This window comes from Sminthopsis crassicaudata, chromosome 6, assembly GCF_048593235.1.
Source record: "Sminthopsis crassicaudata isolate SCR6 chromosome 6, ASM4859323v1, whole genome shotgun sequence".
Lineage (NCBI taxonomy): Eukaryota > Metazoa > Chordata > Mammalia > Dasyuromorphia > Dasyuridae > Sminthopsis > Sminthopsis crassicaudata.
This window is the reverse complement of record NC_133622.1, coordinates 255,707,280-255,726,398: the sequence shown is the minus strand read 5'-3', so window position 1 is coordinate 255,726,398 and position 19,119 is coordinate 255,707,280. Positions and strand designations below refer to the sequence as shown.

Genomic DNA, 19,119 nt, shown 5'->3' with positions numbered 1-19,119 from the left:
AATCAGATTGGTTTTGGTCCAAGGCCTGATGCTTAAGAAGGAAATCTGGCCAGGAAACCGCAAGGTATCCTGGGAGAGGTCAGAGGTGCAAATGAGGGAAAAAGGGCTTTTAAGAGCTTCTGTGGGAAGGGTGGGTAGCCCGTGTGGACAGAGGGAGGGAGGGAGGCGGCTTCAGGCTGAGGGGCCAGCTTTCTCTCGCAGGGCGCTGGGTGACCAGGGAGGCCTCAGCTTAAGCAGGCCCCGGTCTCCGCTGCCCCCGGGGCCCTCTCGGGGGTCCTGACCCACACTACGGGGTCTGGAGGCCAAAGCGAGGCCGTGCCCGGGACGCCCAGGCCACCCTCGGCCCCTGAAGCTTTGGCCGCGTCACTTTCCAGGGCATCCCCCATAAAAGCGGCCGAGGAGGCTCCGGTAAGGATGAAAGCCCTCGTAACGCGCCGAAGGGAGCTTTTACGGGCTCCCTGAGCTGCCCCCAAGGTGGCGCCTCCCCCGCCCCCTCCTTGCCACCCAGGCCTGCTGAGTCTGGGCGGGCCCTCCCCCACCCCAGCTGGGCATCACAAGAATTCCTGCCCCACCTCTGTGGCCGCCCCCTCCAGGAAGCCGCCCTGGGAGCTCACTGTGGGATTGTAACAATTCCCCCTCCCCCAGCCCTCCGGCCCACTCTCAGGGACAGAGCGGGGTCAGCGGTCTCAGACCCCCCACTCCCAGCCCCTCCCCCTCCCTCCGCTCATTCCCAGGGCTTCCTGTTAGAGTGGGAGCTCCCTGAGGGCAGGGCCTGCACCTAACAGGGGGGAGTGGGAGGGGGAAGCCCTGACTGGGAAAAACAAGGGGGCTTGGGGGGGGCTCATGGCGGACGCCGGCGTGGGGGGGTGGGGGGGGTGTCTGAGGGAGCCAGGCTGGGAGGGGGCTCACTCCGGCCCCCCCAGGACTCACAGAGGCCGCCCACTGACCCAGTGTCAGGCCCTCGCAGGTCAGGAGCGGCCCCCCACGCCGGGGACCGATGGGGCGGCCAGGCCCCCCACGCCGGGGCTCGTTCACAGGGGCAGGCCCAGGATCCCCCCAAATCCGGCCTTCCGGGCCCTCTGCCCTGTGGGGGGCCCCCTCCTTCCCGGGTCCCCTCCCCCAGGGGGCTCCCACTCTGAGGGCCTGTGGGTCCCCGAGGAGCCCCGCCCCCACTTGTTGCATGGAGCTCCCGCTGGGGGGTCCCTGGTTCCCGACCGGAGAAGTGGGGGGCGCGAAGCCCCTAATTCTCCCCCCCCTTCACCCGCTCCTGGGGCTCAGCGACCCCTCTACAAGGGGCAGAGTCAAGGTCAGGGAGCCTCGGGGCCTCCGGGAAGGAGGGCAGGGGCTGAGCCCCCGGGGTCCCCAACCTCTCTGGGGGGCAGCAGGCGTGTCTCCCTTCCCTCCTCCTGCACTAAGCCGGTCTGTGCCCCAGAGGGAAGGAGAGACCCCCCCCTGCCCTCCCACTGTGATCCCCAGACTGACAGGGGGCTGACCTCTGCCCCCTCTCCTGTGACCCCCTGACTGACAGGGGGCTGACCTCTGCCCTCTCTCCTGTGACCCCCAGACTGACGGGGGGAGGGGGCTCAGCCCCGGCCCCCCCACTGTGACCCCCAGACTGACGAAGGGCTCACCCTCTATCCCCCCACTGTGACCCCCAGACTGACGGGGGGTTCACCCCCTGCCCCTCTCCCTAGCCCGCGATCCCCAGCCCCGCGCACCTGGCTCGCTCCCCGCCATGGCCCGGGCTCGTCTCCCGCTCCGCTCGCGGCTCCACGTCCGGATCTCGTCCGATTCCTCAACCCCCGAGCCTTCGAAGCTGATGCAACCCCCGGCTCCGGCCCCGGAAGTCCCGCCCAGCTCCGCCAGCACCGCTTCCGGAACACCCTGCGTTGCTAAGCATCCGCCCGACGCCCAGCAAGAAAAAGAGGATGGAGTGGGCGGAGAGTGTCCCGGCGCGAGGCATGCCGGGAAATGTAGTCTTGGCCCAGAGGATGCCGCCAACCCACCACGCCCCACCCGGGGACCCTCCGGGGAAACTTAAGGAAACTGAGCTCCGCCGTAGCTTACTTTGTGGGAAGGGGAGAGGGGACTCTCTGTCCCGGGGTCCTGGCTTGCCCTTCGCCCTTCGAAAATTTGGGGAAAAAAAGGAAAAAAACCAACAGTCCTCCAAAGGAGAGCATTAAACCGTGTATCGATCAACACTTATTGAGCACCTACTGTGTTCTTTGCGCCGCGCTAGACACTAGCAAAGAAAAAGGCAGGCGGCGGCCTCTGGCCCACGGGAGCCCCAAACGGGGGAGCGGGCGCGCGCCCACAGGTACAAAGGAAGCCTCATTGTTCCGCCTCTGGGCGCCCGAGCGGGCTTTCCCCGCACAGGTCCCCGGCTCGGCCAGGTCCTCCGGGGCCTGTTTTACAGAGGGAGAAACTGAGACCCACGGGAGGCACCTAGGGCAGGGTTCCAAACTTCCGGCTCCACCAAGCTGCCCCAAGCAAGCTCCAGAGGGAGAGGGGGGGTTTAATTAGTGCGGGCAAGGCTGGGGGGGGTAATTAGTGCGGGCATGGCTATGGGGGGGGAGATAATTAGTGCGGGCATGGCTCTGGGGGGATTTCATTAGTGCGGGCAAGACTGGGGGGATTTAATTAGTGCGGGCAAGGCTGGGGGGGTTTAATTAGTGTGGGCAAGGCTCCTGGGGGGGGAGATAATTAGTGCGGGCATGGCTCTGGGGGGATTTAATTAGTGCGGGCAAGGCTGGGGGGGGGGTAATTAGTGCGGGCATGGCTATGGGGGGGGAGATAATTAGTGCGGGCATGGCTCTGGGGGGATTTCATTAGTGCGGGCAAGACTGGGGGGTTAATTAGTGCGGGCAAGACTGGGGGGATTTCATTAGTGCGGGCAAGACTGGGGGGATTTAATTAGTGAGGGCAAGGCTGGGGGGGTTTAATTAGTGTGGGCAAGGCTCCTGGGGGGGGAGATAATTAGTGCGGGCATGGCTCTGGGGGGATTTAATTAGTGCGGGCAAGGCTGGGGGGGGGGGTAATTAGTGCGGGCATGGCTATGGGGGGGGAGATAATTAGTGCGGGCATGGCTCTGGGGGGATTTCATTAGTGCGGGCAAGACTGGGGGGTTAATTAGTGCGGGCAAGACTGGGGGGATTTCATTAGTGCGGGCAAGACTGGGGGGATTTAATTAGTGAGGGCAAGGCTGGGGGGGTTTAATTAGTGTGGGCAAGGCTCCTGGGGGGGGAGATAATTAATGCGGGCATGGCTCTGGGGGGATTTAATTAGTGCGGGCAAGACTGGGGGGGATTTAATTAGTGTGGGCAAGGCTCCTGGGGGGGAGATAATTAGTGCGAGGAGAGTGGGAAATGATGGGGGAAGGCTCCTGCAGGAGCTGGATCTTGTTTACAGGAGGAGGAAGAGGGAGCCCAGATTGGGGGAAGGGGTTCAGAGAGAATGCCCAGAGGTGGAGGGTCTTGTTCAGGGGACATCAGGAGGCCCCGAATCCCAGGGATTGGGGAGGAAGGTTAATTCGCTTGGCAAAGTGAAGGTCAAACAGGATTTACAGTTCCATCAAATTGGGGGTTAATGCCGGCACCGGAGCTTTGGAGGGTGGGTGTGATGTTCTGTTCTCTCTAAATCGTGATCATTCTCTTGGAGCAGGATTTCTTGGGGGGCTTCTGGAGGCAGCCTTAGTTTCAGTTCAATAATCCCAAAATGCAGCCAGGAGTTAAAGTCCTGATCCTCTATTGTGCCCTTGAAAATCCTGAATCTTTTCCTGGGCCCGGTTGGCTTTAGTAGAGGCCTCTCTCTCTCCTTGGCTCCCCAATGAGCTCTTGTCCGAGTGTCTCCACCAGCATGAAAGTGGACGTGGGAATGAATCAGACTCTGCCTCTGAGAGTGTGGGATTGTGGATTTCCCAGAAGTCAATCCTAGTTCTGAATCTCCTGGAAGTCCAAGCACAGGCTTTTCCTTTAGACTTGTGAATCTGCTGGACTTGCCAATCTCCCCACTGAAATCCTGGCTCTCCAAATCTCCTGGAGCTTCCCTGAAGTTTTGACTTAATCCAGACTGACTCTCCCCACTGAATCCTGGTTCCTTATATCCTCCCAGAGAATGGACTTATGGGAGCTCCTTAAAGGACCAACGAGCGAACTCCTTTAAAGGTGTAAACCAAACACATTACCTTGTAAGAATCCCAACATCTCCCCCTTTCTTTTGATTTAGAACTTAGAGTGGTCATGACCTTGAAATAGGTATACATAAATCCATCAATATGGGAGATATTACACATAATTACATAAATTACATAAACACGTAGTAACATAACACAGGCTAGAAGTGATGTAACAAATAACAAGCATCAAGATGAGGAATTCATACATGTCCATAAGTCCAGAAATAGTCCAAAAGGAATCCATTGTCCATTAGTTCATGTGCCAGGAATCCAATAATTCTTGCAAGTTTTGAAGTCCTGCAGTAGTCTTATCAACAATTTTTCATCTCAAGGAATCCAATGATTCCTGTTGGTTTTCAAGTCCTTTAACAATCTTATCTTGTGTTAAGGAATCCAATGATTTCTGCAGATTTTGTTCTTAGGTCTTCTCCTTTGTTTCCATATTTTTCTCTTTTTCTGTCTCTCTCCTAGGTGCTTGCTGCCACCCATCTGTTTCCTTCTCCAGTCTGTTAAAATACAAGCAAACCCTCTCTCCCAGGAAGTTAACCTATCTAATTTCCTTCTATTTACCACTTTCTAAATCTCTTCTCATCATCTGGCAATTACATTGGAGCTGTTTGCACTGGATACTGCTTTGTTGGTTTAAAAAACCTGTATTCTCCCCAATTGCAATCCATTTCTGCAATCTGATTGCTTTTTGGCTGACTTATCAGGTAATCCCTTTCTTCCATGTGATTACTTTTTGGCAGATAGATCTTATCAGAGTCCTGACTTTCTAAAGGCTCTTTGGGTGTAACCTTAGCTGCCATCATACCCCACTTGTCTTTTCATTGAGGTCTAGGAGCTGGGCTCCTCCTCTCATTTCCTTGGGTCAATCCACATTCTGAGGCCCAGTGGAAGCCCTTGTGGCATTTTGGACTTGGGGTTTTAGGTCTTCTCTCACCCTCTCTTCTCACTCTATCTCCATATCTACACTGAGCTCTTAGATGTCCAATTTTTCCACACTGAAAACATCGACGAATTTCTCTAGAAGTCCTTGCCAGGATGGACCCTGTCTTTCCATGTTCATCATTGTCTGGATATAATAAGCATTTGTGCCCATTGTGGCACAGCATCTTATGATCTCCTCTAAAGGAGAATCTTTATGTAGTCCCCATATATTTCTCTTGCAAACCTCATTGGCATTTTCTATAGCCAAATGTCTAGTCATTATTTCTGTAGCTGCATTTTCTCCAATTGTTTTTGTGACAGCAGTTTGCAGACATGCCACAAAATCCGTAAAAGGTTCATTGGGACCTTGCTCTATTTTTGTGAAGGCTTCCCCTCGATCTTTCTGTCTGGGGAGGGAACCTGGAGGGTCTCAGCACCATGATTTTTACTGACCCTACTTGGAGCAGATAAGTCAAAATAAAATTAGAAAAGGTGCAAGGATCTATGGCAAGAGAGAGTGTCTCCCTGATAACCCCAGAGCTGTAACAGCATTCCTTGTTTAGGGCAGCACAGAGGCCTTCCCGTTGCAAGAATAGCACATGAGATTCTCTGCAGTTCTGGAGCCCCATCTCAGCCAGGGAGTTCAGTTTGAGATGGACAATTCCCTGTGAGTTAGGGCTGCAGTCATTTGTGCACTTAACTCAGCATCTGCTTGTGGGGGAGCAGCAGTGCTCAAGGCAGTTGTGCTAGCCACTCTAGGAGGGCACTGCAGATTGTCAGAGGCGCTAAGGGAGGAAGGGTGGGCTCCAGTCATCCCCTCCCGGGAGGACAGACAGGCTAGGACACTGCTATGAAAGGATCCAGATTACTGAGCAGAGTGGGAGGATACACACTTAGCCCATCAAGGCAGGCAAACTGTGAGCTTCTAGAGGCCCGATACCAAACTGCCATGTCCTTCAAAGATGCTGAAATACTAATTAAGGCACTGGAGGAGTGATCAGAGAGACTGTCAGTCACAAACCGGATCCTGTATCTTGGAGATTCCAAGGGTGATTTCTGGTGGTTCCCAAGAACAGGCAATCAGAAAATGCTTCCAGAAACTGAGTCTGCCAGGCTAATTCCAACTGAATGTGGGGTTCAAAGCCAAATCCGCTTCCCACCTCTCCCCCGGCTGCTTTCCCTTCAATCTAATCCCTAGGTGTTGTTTGATGAAAGTGTTTTTCCCATTCTTTGGAGTGCTTTTGGGAAAATCCACCAGCTTTCCTCGTCCCTTATTTGTTATTCTCCCCTTTTGTTTTATTGCAGGAATCATTCAAGGGGAAGTAAATAGGGCTCCAATTGACAACCAGCCAGCTCACATGCAAGTCCCAAAAGTGAATTAAAGTTCCTACGTGACACACTATAACAGGAGGGGTTTTCTACCCTGGAACTTATCCAAAGATCCCTCAAATAGTTACACATTCTGAAGGAAACACTGTGTCCAATTAGATAATGCAGATACAAACTATAAGCAACAGTTACCCAATTTTGATCCAACATTTTTCATCCTATATCCTAAATACACAGTGAAAGGGGGCCCAGCCAGAATTTGCACTCATTCTCAATTCCTCCTAAATCAGTGGGGCTCAAAGTCCTTTAGGGGCGATGGGCTCATCTTCTGAAACTGCTTTCTGCTGAGAATGGGCGCAGAGTGGAATGTTCCAGGGAGGGGGTGGTGTGGCGTGCTGGAAGCATCCAGTGGGTCCCAGAAGCAGGTCAGTACGGCTTCGCTCACATAGCCCCCGTGATACTAGGTTGGGGCTTGGAGGGGCACACGCCAGTGAGATGGGGGAGCTCGTGATTCGAGACAGCAGAGCGGGCAAATTCTGGCCCCAAGCCGGGATTCTGGAGTCTCCAGTGCTTCAAGTGAACTGGAACTGAGAATTAATGAGGAAGAACCGGTGACATTAATCTAGAACTGGATGGGATCCAAAGAGGGAAGGGCTGACTGAGTGATGGTGTATGAGGGTAAGGGAACACTACTGCTGCGTAAGAAAAGACCAGCAGGAGGACTGCAGAGGGGCCTCCCTACTAGGCCCCCTGCTTCGGTTGACAGATGTCATTCGAAGATGACAGATGTCCCAGGACTACTATTGAGCACAGTTCAGGGTTGGAAAGGCCAGGCTTGGCCACGTGCCTCCACTTCCCCAACACTCCCTAGACTGATGACCTTGGCAATGATTCAGCCACGCGAAGTGAGGGGGGCGTCTCGTGAGCCCCCAGTCTCTGAATGGGGAGAACAGGGCTTAGATGAGGAGTGGCCCTGCTCAGCGCCTGCACCCGGGGCCGGCCGAGCCCTGCTCACACCAGAGTCCGGGCCGCAGCACAAGGTGAGCGTGGGACTGGTGTGGGAATGTCACCCGCGGCGTCGGGGAAGCTGCCAGACTCGGCGAGCGGCTGGTACAGAAACAATGAGCGCAAGCAGAATGAAGTGACAGGGAGGGAGGCCAAACAGCGTGTACAGAGGGCCGTGAACACAAAGTGCCTCATGTGGAAATAAGGAAACAAATGATCGCAAAGTAATTCACGTGAAGACACTGACACTCAGATATATTTAATTGCATAAATAATCCATTTAATTGCACACTATTCCTCTTTGAGCCTTTTGAGGTAAGACCCTCCAGAACCACCTGGTTAAAGCTGGAGGGAAAAGGCAACACAGAGAAAAGGGCAAATGTTTGGGGAGAGGGGTAGCTGGGTCCCAGCCCAGCACCTGGCTGTGAACCCAATGGAAAAGCCCGGCCCTTCTAGGACTTGTAGCACCAGTGAGGACTTTGGGAGGAGGAGCAGGAGCCCCTGGCACAGCTGGCGGGCTCTTAGCAGTTCTTGTAAACATTCATTGTAGCGCAAGAAAAATCAAAGCAAAATGGAGAGGGAAAAGGAAGGAGCAGCAAACAACCGACAAAAAAAGGTGAAAATGCTATGCAGTGATCCCCATTCAGTCCTCAGGCCTCCTCCCTCTGGAGCTGTCCTTCAGGAGCCCGGGGAGCGGCCCAGAATACATGGGAGTCACCTGCCAGTGGCTGCTGGAGATCCAACCCAGAATGGATTTCCTCCTGTGAGAGGCTGAGACAAGGAGACTGGGAGGCCGTTGCTGTTCTCTGACCTCCCTGACTGAGAGGCCGTTGTCATCTGACCTCCCTCCTCTTCCCCGTGCCTCCCATTTATCTCAGTCTCCAACACCTCTGTCAGCAAAGGCCGCCCTGCAACTCCTTCAGATGCTGCGGAGGATCTCGGAGAATTGACCTGCCCATTAACAGGAACTGCTTGGGATGACTTTGTTCCTGAAAACTTCCACTTCCTGACTCTTAAAATGATGAGGATCAGAGGCAGAAGCAGAAGCAGAAAACAAAGGTATGACTTGCCAGTGCCTCCTACAAGGGAAGGCATAGAATGAGCCCCCGAGGGGAAGCGAGGAGCCCACCCATCCTGAGGCAACCTCCCCTCCCTCCCACCTCTGACAGTGATACCGGGCAGGACGAGAAAGAACAGGTCACCGGGGCCAGGAAAGAGCCTTGAACTATAGTCCAGAGACCTGGATTCAAATCTTCCTTCTCTTCTAATGGGACCTTGGGGGGGCCGTGGGGTGGGAAAGGGGTGGGACTGGACCCCCAGCTCCATCATTGGGTCATCTCCTAATGTGACCCAGACACCCAAGCCCAGGGAGAAGAGGCTCCAGATGGCAAGGCCTGGCCACACCCGCTGGGACTTGGGCAGCTCCCTCAGAGGCAGGGGGTGCGGATGGGGGGTGTTAACTGGCCCCCGGCCTGCAGCGGCTCTTTGCCTCTGGGTGGGGCCCAAGAGCTTTCTTTCCCCTACAGGCCAGCCTGCCAGCTCCGATGCCCCTCCCTGAGGGAGTCTCTCTCTGGGGGCAGGAGCCAGCTCAAGTCCTGCCCCTGACACTGGGAATCTGGATATGAGCTTTGGCAGCCGGCTGGTGGGGAAACCTCTGGCTGGGATGACCCAGGGGGCTTCCTCCAGCTCCGGGGCCTTCCAGGGCACTTGGGGAGGCTCCCCCCTCATTCAGGCGTAGGATGAGCTGGGCGCCCTGAGGGCCTTCTTGCTCTGAGCTTTGGGGATTCTTGGGGTGGGCCAAGTAGACTGAGGCTGGGGGCTCTGCCCAGCCCAGGAGAGCCCTGAGGCCAGCCGCACTCTGGACCTCTTCCCGACCACCTGCAGGGCCGCCGGGACACCCATGCCCCTTCTCACAGAGAAGAGCCTGCTTCCCGGCCCCCTCACCTGTTGTAGGGGCCTCACACACTATGTCAGCTGTGTCAGTGCATCCTTGGAGAAGCTCTTCTCCCTCTGGGCACCTGGAACCAGAAAAGAGGGAAGCCTCAGGACCTTGGGTGATCATGGCAGGACGGGACCCAGGCAGCCCCGCTGCTGCCTCCCCCATGCCCCGGGAGCCCGGAGCCAAGCTGCCCTTGCACCCAGGGACAAAGGGAGGTCTCTCAACTTCTGCCCTTTGCTCGTCCCGATCCCGGGTGCTGGGTGCGAGCCGGGCCCGTCAGCATGGCGGGGCCCTTCAGGAGTCCCCAGATGGATTCTGCAGACCCCACTCTGGCAGCCCCCTCCCCTCAGCTCCACCCCAGGCTTCTCTGGCTGGCACAGACCTCCTGAGCCGGCCCGGGGCCTCTGCATCTCTTGGAGCCAGGCCTCCCGGCCTCCTGCTGTCCCTCCCTTCTGCCCCTCAGCTAGAAGTGCTGTCCTTGGCACAGAGCCTGGCACAGTCAGAGCCAACCAGGGCTCCCTCCCTTTGCCTCGGAGAGTCCTGGCTTTTCACTGTAGCCCCGTTCCATGATGGGCTCCCTGGGGCCACCCCTCGGTCCCTCTGCTCCAGCCAAGGGAGGAGCTTCGGGCCAGAAGTTGTGACTCAGTGGGAGCCCCCAGGTAGGAAGAGCGGCCTGCCCTTCCCTCTGCCCTCAGCCCTCCCCCCTCAGCCCGGGGCTCTTGGAGGTGGAGACAAGATGCAGATTAGCGCTTGTTCCCTTCCCAGTCCTTCCCTTGCCCCTGGAGAGGCCGCCTTTGGGGCTCCCCGCTCTCCTTCCATCCTTTCTGCTCCCAGATAATGGGCATTCTCTCTGCTTCTGATAGCTCTCCAGGGTTCACCCCAGCCCTAAATTACTGAGAAGCCCCTCCAAACTACCCAATCAGAGCAGACTGTCTCTGATCCTTCCATCTGATTGGTTGCTCCTATCACAAGTCTCCCCCCACATAACTACTTTTAGATGTCATTAGATGATCAGTAATCCCCCCTTCCCTCCCCCCAGTGCTTCAAGACTCAGCTCGGGCCCTGCCTCCCTCCCGCAGCCCCATCCCTGTCAGGCCCCCAGAAGCCCTCGGGTTTTGGGTCACAGCCCCACCTTGGCCTGCAGGGCCGGCACGTGGCACAGTCCGGCCCCTCACAGTAGTGGCCGGCTTTACAGCGACACTGGGCGTCGGTCTCCTTGTAACACGGAGCCCGCATCTCTTGGTCTGCCAGAAAGGGAGAGACTGGGGTCAAGGTAACGCGAGGGGCCGATGGCCAGATGCCATTCCCAGAGGAGCCGGCGGGAAGGGGGGTCATGCCCAGGAAGCTCTAGAGCCAGAATCAGGAAGGCTCGGGCTCAGTCAGCCCCAGGAGCTTCCGAACCAGGCCCCCCTGGGCCCTTCTGTGTGCCTCAGTTTTCCCAAGAAGCAAAGGAGTCTTTGTGCTTTATGAGCCTTAAAGATGATGTCGCTCTGAGTTTACTCTTGCTGTCATTATCACCGCTACTACTGCCCGACAGAGAGAGGCCCTGCCCCACGGCCCGGGGTCCCCTGCCCACCAGGGCAGATCGGGGAGAGATCAGCTCCTCTTCCCACCTTCACCCCAACTTCAGAAACACTTATTGGGCACCTACTGTGTGCCAAGCAGAGGAGATACACAGAGGCCAAAGGGAGCCCCCGCCTTGGAGGAGCTTGCAGCCCCTGGGGGCCTTTGTTCGGTCCCTGCTTCAGCCCCGTCTCCCCCGGTGCCTTTGGGCTTCTCTTGGCAGAGACTCTGGAGGGGTCTGCCAGGGCCTTCTCCAGCTCCCTTTGCAGATGGGGAAACTGAGGGAAACAGGGCCAAGGGATTGGTCCGGGGTCCCCCAGCCAGGCCCTGCATGAGGCTGCACTTGAACTCGGGTCTTCCTGATAGCCCCCCAGCCTCTAGGAGCTGCCCACCATACAGGAGAGCCGGTGTTTACAAGCAGTTGGAGGAGAAATAAGAAACCTTTAAGGGGGAGGAAAGCTCCCTGTAGGAGGAAGGGTCTTGGCTGGGACTTAAAGGAGGCCAGGAAGGTCAGTGGTCGGAGCCGAGGAGGGGGCCCTTCTAGGCCTGGGGCCCTTCACTCCTCCCACAAAAGGAGGAAAGACCCAGTGAGTGTGACCGGGCGAGAGGGAGCCAGGAATAGGGGGCAGAACATCACGGTCCTCCACGGGGCGCCTCGCAGCAAGGCATTGACAGGGTGTCCGGGGAATGAATCTGGGGGCCCAGGCCTGGCTCCTCCTCCTGGCTGCGGCCCCAGCTTCCACCCTGCTCCCTCACACTGGGGCCTGTGGCTTGGGGTGCAACGCTGGGACGGTGCTCTGCCACCAAGGCCCTCCTCTGATGGGGGATGAGGGGTCTGGGGGCCCTGAGCCGGTCTCTGCTCCTGGAAGCTCGTGGCTGTCCAGCTCAGCCCCACACTGACCTTCTTTGCAGCGGGTACACGGGGTGCAGTGGTCCCGGCTGTTTGGGGGCGAGTATTCTCCAAGCGGGCATTCGTCACAGACTCCCAAAGTGCCCTGAGAGGTGCAGGGCTGGGTGACCAGGGTGCCTGGGCAAGGAGACAACAGAGGCTGAAGAGGCCCCAGAGCTCCCGAGACTCCGGGACAAAGTGCCTCCTGGTGCCCCAGGAGCAGGTTCCCATCTCAGCGCACGCAGTACTCCACCTCCACAGGCCCTCACCCCGGAAGAGAAGGCAGGGAGCTGCTTTTCCCTCAGTTTGTATCCAGCCCAGCTCTTTCCAATTACCCAGAAGTCCCTCCAACACCTTTGTTCTTGCCATTCATTCAGCAGGAAGCTCTCCAGCCTCTACTGGCCATACCCTCCATCAGCTCCCCTGTATTTTCTCCGGCTTCTTATGGAGTGTTCAGTTCTTAAGCAACATATTGACACACACACACACACACACACACACACACACACACACACACACACACACAGACCCACAATCACATACACTGACAATCATACACACACAGGCTGGCCTGGAGGGGGGATAGCGGAGCTGATTCATCCCAGACCACTCCCAGTGGAGAAGAAGGGACAGGGCCCTAGAGAATTGCCTAGAGACAACCCAGCCCGGTCAGGTTTTTGAATCTATTGAAACCTGGGAGGGGAAGTGGGGGGGGGGGGACTCAGCTGCAGACCTTGGGCCCCAAGAATGGGGGTGGGGAGGGAATGGTTAAGCTGTGGGAGGAGCCTCTCACCAGGAGGGCAGTAGAAGCAGCAGTGATTCTCATGTCTGTACATCTCTTCAGGGTCACAGGTCACCTCCGGCCCTGGCTTCTTCTGGGTTGACTCCGATGTTATCACATCCTGGAAAGAGGCAAAATAACTTCTTCGAATCCATTTTTAATTTATGCTTGAATCGTGAACCCATTTCGACCTTATCTGGGTACAGGGTGTGAGGTGTGGGTCAGTGCCTAGTTTCTGCCCACTAGGGTCCAATTTTCCCAGCAGTTCTTGTCAAATAGTGAGTTCCTATCCCCAAAGCCGGGTCTCTGGGTTTGTCAAACACTAGATTGCTCTAGGCAGCGGCTCTTCTGTCCGATGAACCTGCCTTATTCACTGATCGACTACTCTGTTTCTTAGCCAGTACCAAATTGCTCTGATGCCGCTGCTTTATAATAGTTTTAGGGCTGGCCCAGCGAGGCGCCTTCACTGGTACTTTTTCATTAACTCCCTTGAAATTCTTGGATGAACTTTGTTGTTATTTTTCCTAGCTCTGTGAGAGAACTTGGGGTTTGCGGGGTGCGGCACTAAGCGGGCGCACCGATTGGGGTAGCATCGGCATCTTTGTTATATTTGCTCGGCCCCCCACGAGCACTTGCTCCCCTTGCAGCTGATTAGCTCTGACGCTGTGTGGGGACAGTGTTCTGAGCTGTGTTCGTAGAGTTCCTGACCCTGCCTCAGCAGGTAGGCTCCCAAGTAGTTTACATCATCTAAAGTTGTTTTAAACAAAGCTTCCCTTCCTATCTCTTGTTTCAGAGAAGACTGGGAGAGAATCGTTCGCCCCGGAACATGCTCCAGCTCTCCGGTACCGGGACCCCAGGGACATGGGGCAGAGGACAGGGAAGAACAGGGCGGGAGGCAGCGGGAAAAGCCAGGACCAGCTGGGTTCCAGCCCAGCCATTTACTCCCTGGGGGATTCTAGCAAGGGAAGCTCAGCCTGTTTGTTCTCATTGTGTCCACCAGGTGTCACTGTAGAACAAGGTTGGTTCAGCTCTCCAAGTCTCAGGGTCCCTTAACTTTCTCTATCTGCCGGGCCCAGAGCAGTCAGGAGGGGAGAAAGGCTCGGGACCTTGCCTCGAGACATGAAGGTCGGCAAAAAGGAGCCAAAATGATCCCTACCTGCCATCCATGGCATGGCTTATTTCAAAAATCACAATCAGCAAAATGCCAATTAAAAATAGTGTCACATCACTGTGGGTGGAGTTGTGAAAGAATCCAGCCATTCTTAGAGCAATGTGGAACTCTGCCCCAAAAGTTATCAAAATGTGCGTACCCTTTGACCCAGCAGTGCTACTCCTGGGCTTATATCCCAAAGAAATACTAAAGAGCGGAAAGGGTCCTGTATGTGCCAAAATGTTTGTTGTGGCAGCCCTTTTTGTAGTGGCCAGAAACTGGAAAATGAATGGATGTCCATCCATTGGAGAATGGTTGGGTAAATTATGGTATATGAATGTTATGGAATACTATGGCTCTATAAGAAATGACCAGCAGGGTGGAGTTGTGAAAAAATCCAGCCATTCTGGAGAGCAATCTGGAATTATGCCCAAAAAGTTATCAAACTGTGCATACCCTTTGACCCAGCAGCGCTACTACTGGGATTATATCCCAAAGAAATACTAAAGAGCGGAAAGAGACATATATGTGCCAAAATGTTTGTGGCAGCTCTTTTTGTTGTAGCTAGAAACTGGAAGATGAATGGATGCCCATCAATTGGAGAATGGTTGGGTAAATTGTGGTATATGAAGGTTATGGAATATTATTGTTCTGTAAGAAATGACCAGCAGGAGGAATACAGAGAGGCCTGGGGAGACTGACATCAACTGATGCTGAGTGAAATGAGCAGAACCAGAAGATCGCTGTACCCTTCAACAACAATACTGTATGAGGATGTATTCTGATGGAAGTGGAAATCTTCAACATAAAGAAGATCCAACTCACTTCCAGTTGATCAATGATGGACAGAGGTAGCTACACCCAGAGAAGAAACACTGGGAGGGGAATGTAAATTGTTAGCACTAATATCTGTCTGCCCAGGTTGCATGTACCTTCGGATTCTAATGTTTATTGTGCAACAAGAAAATGATATTCACACACATGTATTGTACCTAGACTATATTGTAACACATGTAAAATGTATGGTATTGCCTGTCGTCGGGGGGAGGGAATAGAGGGAGGGGGGGTAATTTGGAAAAATGAATACAAGGGATAATATTATAAAATATATATATATATATAATAAAAAATAATTAAAAAAAAATAATTATAAAATTTAAAAAATAATTAAAAAAAAAGAAAGAAAAAAAAAAAAAAAAAAAAAAAAAAAGAAATGACCAGCAGGAGGAATACAGAGAGGCCTGGAGAGACTTACATCAACTGATGCTGAGTGAAATGAGCAGAACCAGAAGATCATTGTATATTTCAACGATGATACTGAACGAGGATGGATTCTGATGGAAGTGGGTATCTTCGACACAGAGAAGAGCTAATCCAGTTCCAATTGATCAATGACAGACAGAATCAGCTACACCCAGAGAAGGAACTCTGGGAAATGAGTGTAGACTGTGAACATTTTTTGTTTGTTTCTCTTCCCAGATTATTTTTACCTTCCAAATCCAATTCTTCCTCTGCAACAACCACACAACAAAATTCGGTTCTGCACATTTATATTGTACCTAGGATATACTATAAGATATTTAATATGTATGGGAATGCCTGCCATCTAGGGGAGGGGGTGGAGGGAAGGAGGGGAAAAACTTGGAACAGAAGGGAGTACAAGGGATAATGTTGTAAAAAAAAAAAAATTTCCTATGCCTATGTACTGTCAAAAAATGTTAAAATTATAAAAATTAATTTAAAAAAAAAGAAAAAAAAATAGCGTCACAAAGTTGCAAATCCCCCCAACAACCAAACAGAATTTGCATGAAGTACTAAGGGTACAAGAGGCAGCGAGAGGAAGGGGAGTCCCATTCAGAGAAGCGTGAAGTATTTGCTCAGAGTTCTCCCGGCGCCCCAGCAGACCGGGTGGTGGCGAGCCCCGGGGCTGGCGGAACATGCCTGCGCCCCCCTGCCCCAGTGCAGGGGGAGGGGAGGGGAGGAGGGGAGGAGGGGGAGGGGGGGAGGGAGCCTCCAGGTGGCCGGTCCGCCCCCGCCCGGGGTCCTCCTGAAGGCAGTGGAGTGAAGCAGGCAGTGGTTTGGCAATGGCGCGCGCGCGCACACACACATACACAGACACACTCACACACACTCATACACTCTCTCTCACACACACAGGGAGGAGGAGGAAGAGGAGGCAGCCTCCAGGTTGCTCCATTCCTTTACTTAGACCCCCAAGGCCGGGGCCGGAGCACCACATACCTACAGATGCCCCGCCCGGCGCCAAATACCCTCGCACTGGAGGGGGAGGAGGGGGAGAGGGGGAGGGAGCCTCCAGGTGGCCCGGGTCGGTCCGAGGGTCCCCTGAAGGCAGCCGTGGGGCGGGCGAGGCGCGCGCGCACACACAGGTGGCACGGCCTCCGGGAGGCTGGGGCTAGGGGCCTCTCGGCCTCCCCTGAGGAGCCTGGCACTCTCCGAGCGAGTACCGGGGAAGCCTCGGCAGCCGTCGGGCGGAGGGAGCCTGGGCAAGGCCGGGGAGGACTCACCTGGGCCGTGGCCGGGGCCAGGATGCACGCTAGGGCCAGGATCATAGCTGAGGCTCGGTACAAGTTGGGACGCCCCCGGGGCTCTGGGACTTCTCTGGCCATGACGCCGGCTGGGGCTCTGCCGGGACAAGGGCATAGCAGTAATGCCAGTCCCGCAGCGGAGTGCCAGCTACTTATAGACATAGGAGGAGCTGGAGGCGGAGCTAGGAGCCCACGTGGGGCCCGGAGCTCGAGGCAGGGCCATTCCACTGCCGCCTCAGCCAAGCAGAGCTGCTCCGGGCCTGGGAAGGAGAATGGTTCCCGGAGAGGGCGGGGCAGCGGGCGAGGGGGGCGGCGGGAGCCCGGGCCTGGGGCGGCCGTCCCGGAGGGGGCGGGGCAGTGGGCGAGGGGGGCGGCGGGAGCCCGGGGCTGGGGTCTTTGTCCGGGTCGAACCTCCTCTGAACCATCGAGTGGACCGGCCGGGAGAGAAGCCCGCCATGCAACCTGCCCGGACACCGCTTTCTCTGCCCTGCGGAGGTCCTCACGTCGGGGAGGGCGGGTTTGGGGCCGAACCGAACAGGCCGAGGGTGGCCCGATGCTTTCAGGGCGCCCCTTGACCACGGGTCTCCAACCCCGCTTTCCCGTCCCACCCTTCCCCCTTTCTCCCCTCCTCCATCCCCCTCCCCCCGACTTTGCTGCAGCTTCTCCATCCCCGGGGCTGCGGCCGCGGGCTTGGCGGCCGCGCAGGGTCTGAGGCCCCTGGAGAGCCCGGCCGCTTTCCCCGGGATTCCGCCGGGCGGCCCGGGGCGCCAGCGCTGCCCGCCGCCCTCCCTTCCGCGAGAAGCTCGTTGGCACTTCGGCTCAAATCTGTAACAGGCCAGGAAGAGAGCAGGAAGAAAGGGAAAGGGGGTGGAGACAGAGACAGACAGTGAGAGACAGAGACAGAGACAGTGAGAGACAGAGACCTAGAGACATACAGAGAAAGAACAAGAGAAAGAAACCGAGGAAAATGAAGAGGAGGGAAGGGGAACAGACGGGACTGAGAGGGGGAAAGGGGAGAGATGGGGAAGAGACGCCCGGTGCGTCACTCCATGCCCAGCCCTCCAGTGCCAGCCGTGGGCCTGTGTGTCTGAGCGTGTGGGTGGAAGCTGGGGCAGTGGTCAGGAGGAGGAGCCAGGCCTGCCCCCCCCATCCATCCATCCCCCAGACAGCGGGCAGGGCGTTGCTGCGCGGCGCCCCGTGATGTTCTGCCCTCTGTTCCTGGCTCCCTCCCGCCCGGGCACACTCACTGGGTCTTTCCTCCTTTTGTGGGGGGGGGGCAGGCCTGGAAGGGCCCCCTCCTCGGCTCTGACCACTGACCTCCAGACGCCCTCTTAGCATAGGGTTAGCCGGGCCGGAAGGGCGTCGGGCCGAGGAGGCTCCCTGGCGCTGCCATCGCCCAGAGTTCCCGCGGCCCCCGGCGCGGGGCTGAGTGGAGGGAACCCCAGCGGGCAGCCCGTCCGCGTCCTGGGCCGCCACTTCCCGAGCCTGGGCCCCCACTCTGGGTGTTCAGCTTTCCCCAGCAGGGACGCTTCGGCCCGCTGTGGCGGACAGCCTCGGCTCTGGGCTGGGTCCTGCGGGTGCCAGGCCCGCCGTGGGGAGCCTCCCGGGGCTCTCCTCCCCTTCCTTCCTCAGTCACGGGGTGTGGACTCGAGGGGAGAGCATCTGGGGGGGATGGGGGCCAGCTGACTCCTGGAGCCCCCCCACTCTGGCAGGGTTTGGGGCCAAGAGGCTCCTGCTCCTCCCTCCCTCACTGGGCCCCAAGTCCCCGACAGGGGCCCGGCTGCGGCCCAGAGAAGCACCTGCCCTCTCTCCCTGTCGCCTTTTGCCTCCAGCTCTAACCGGGATGTTTCTGGAAGGGGGGGCCCTTACCTCAGAATGCCTGAAGAGGAGGGGCCTGGGACAACGGGCCGGCTCCCCGGGGGTCCCTGGCGCCCTCCAGGGCGGGTCTGGAGCTCTGGAGCTCTGGGACTGAGGGGTTCCTCGCTTCTTAGGGAGAAACCCCACCCTGGCTCCTTTTCCCAGTTGTGAGGCTGCCCCTCTGCTGTAACAAAGCCCGGCCTGCCCAGAGCCTCCGAAGGGAGCCTACGCGGGCCATCCTGGCACTCCGGCCCACCCCAGGCCAGCCTGGCCCCCCCACCCCCTTTGCTCATCCCATTGCCCGGCCCGGGCTGCCCTCCTCCACCTGCGGGCCCAGCACCCCTGGGCACCGCCCCCATTCTGCTGTCATCGACAGACAAGGACCCCCGCCCGCCATGCTGGATTTCCTCTTCTCTGAGACTGGCTCCCAAAGGACGTGGGCGACCTTCGCTGTCCCCCCCATGTTATTTTCAGTCCCTGAACCGGGATCCCTCAGGGTGCCTGCCTCTCGGGAGAAGCCATCTCCCCGGGGCCCCGCACCCGTGCCCAGGCCGGCCTCCGCCCCGTTAGAGCTGGGGGCTGGCGAGTTAGGAAGCCGGGACAGCCGCCAAGGGGGCTGTCCTGCCCTCGTGAGCTGGCGCTGGCCCCTGAGCCGGTGCCTGCAGGACCAGCAGTTCGGAGCCCAGGGTCAGGGAGTTGTGAAGGAGGTCCGGTGCATGTGCAAGGCCCAGGGGCTGCTTTTCTGCCCCTAGAACCCCCCCCATGCTTTCACACCCCCTCCCCCTCTTAGGGACTCTTCCGGCCCCCCCCCCCAATGCTTTCAATCATTCTCCCCTCCAATCTCTTGGCCAAATCTTGCTTTCTCAGACCGTTTCCCCTGGCCTTTCCTCAGTTCTTCCTCAACCTAGGTGGGAGCCCCGTCCCCCTCCCTTACAACCACAGCTCCCCCACCTCGC

The 19,119-nt window shown here is 56.9% G+C and overlaps 2 protein-coding genes across 3 annotated transcripts in view; both read right to left on the bottom strand.

Annotated features, from left to right (window-relative positions):
• CARS1 (cysteinyl-tRNA synthetase 1) overlaps positions 1–2,193 on the bottom strand; it is a 34,236-nt gene extending 32,043 nt beyond the window's left edge. For both annotated transcript variants that reach the window (XM_074276172.1, XM_074276173.1), the window contains exon 1: positions 1,719–2,193. In XM_074276172.1, the coding sequence (XP_074132273.1) occupies positions 1,719–1,737 (19 nt within the window). In that variant the 5' untranslated portion in view covers positions 1,738–2,193. The remainder of the gene's footprint in view (positions 1–1,718) is intronic.
• A 5,473-nt stretch (positions 2,194–7,666) lies between these two features.
• Positions 7,667–16,469, bottom strand: LOC141546319 (uncharacterized). Its single transcript, XM_074274057.1, has 6 exons — positions 16,286–16,469; positions 12,623–12,731; positions 11,842–11,967; positions 10,510–10,621; positions 9,383–9,456; positions 7,667–8,517 (listed from the first exon to the last, which is right to left on the bottom strand). The coding sequence occupies exons 1-6, from the start codon at positions 16,466–16,468 to the stop codon at positions 8,153–8,155; spliced, it is 969 nt and encodes a 322-aa protein (XP_074130158.1). The 5' UTR covers position 16,469; the 3' UTR covers positions 7,667–8,152.
• Positions 16,470–19,119: the final 2,650 nt, after the last annotated feature.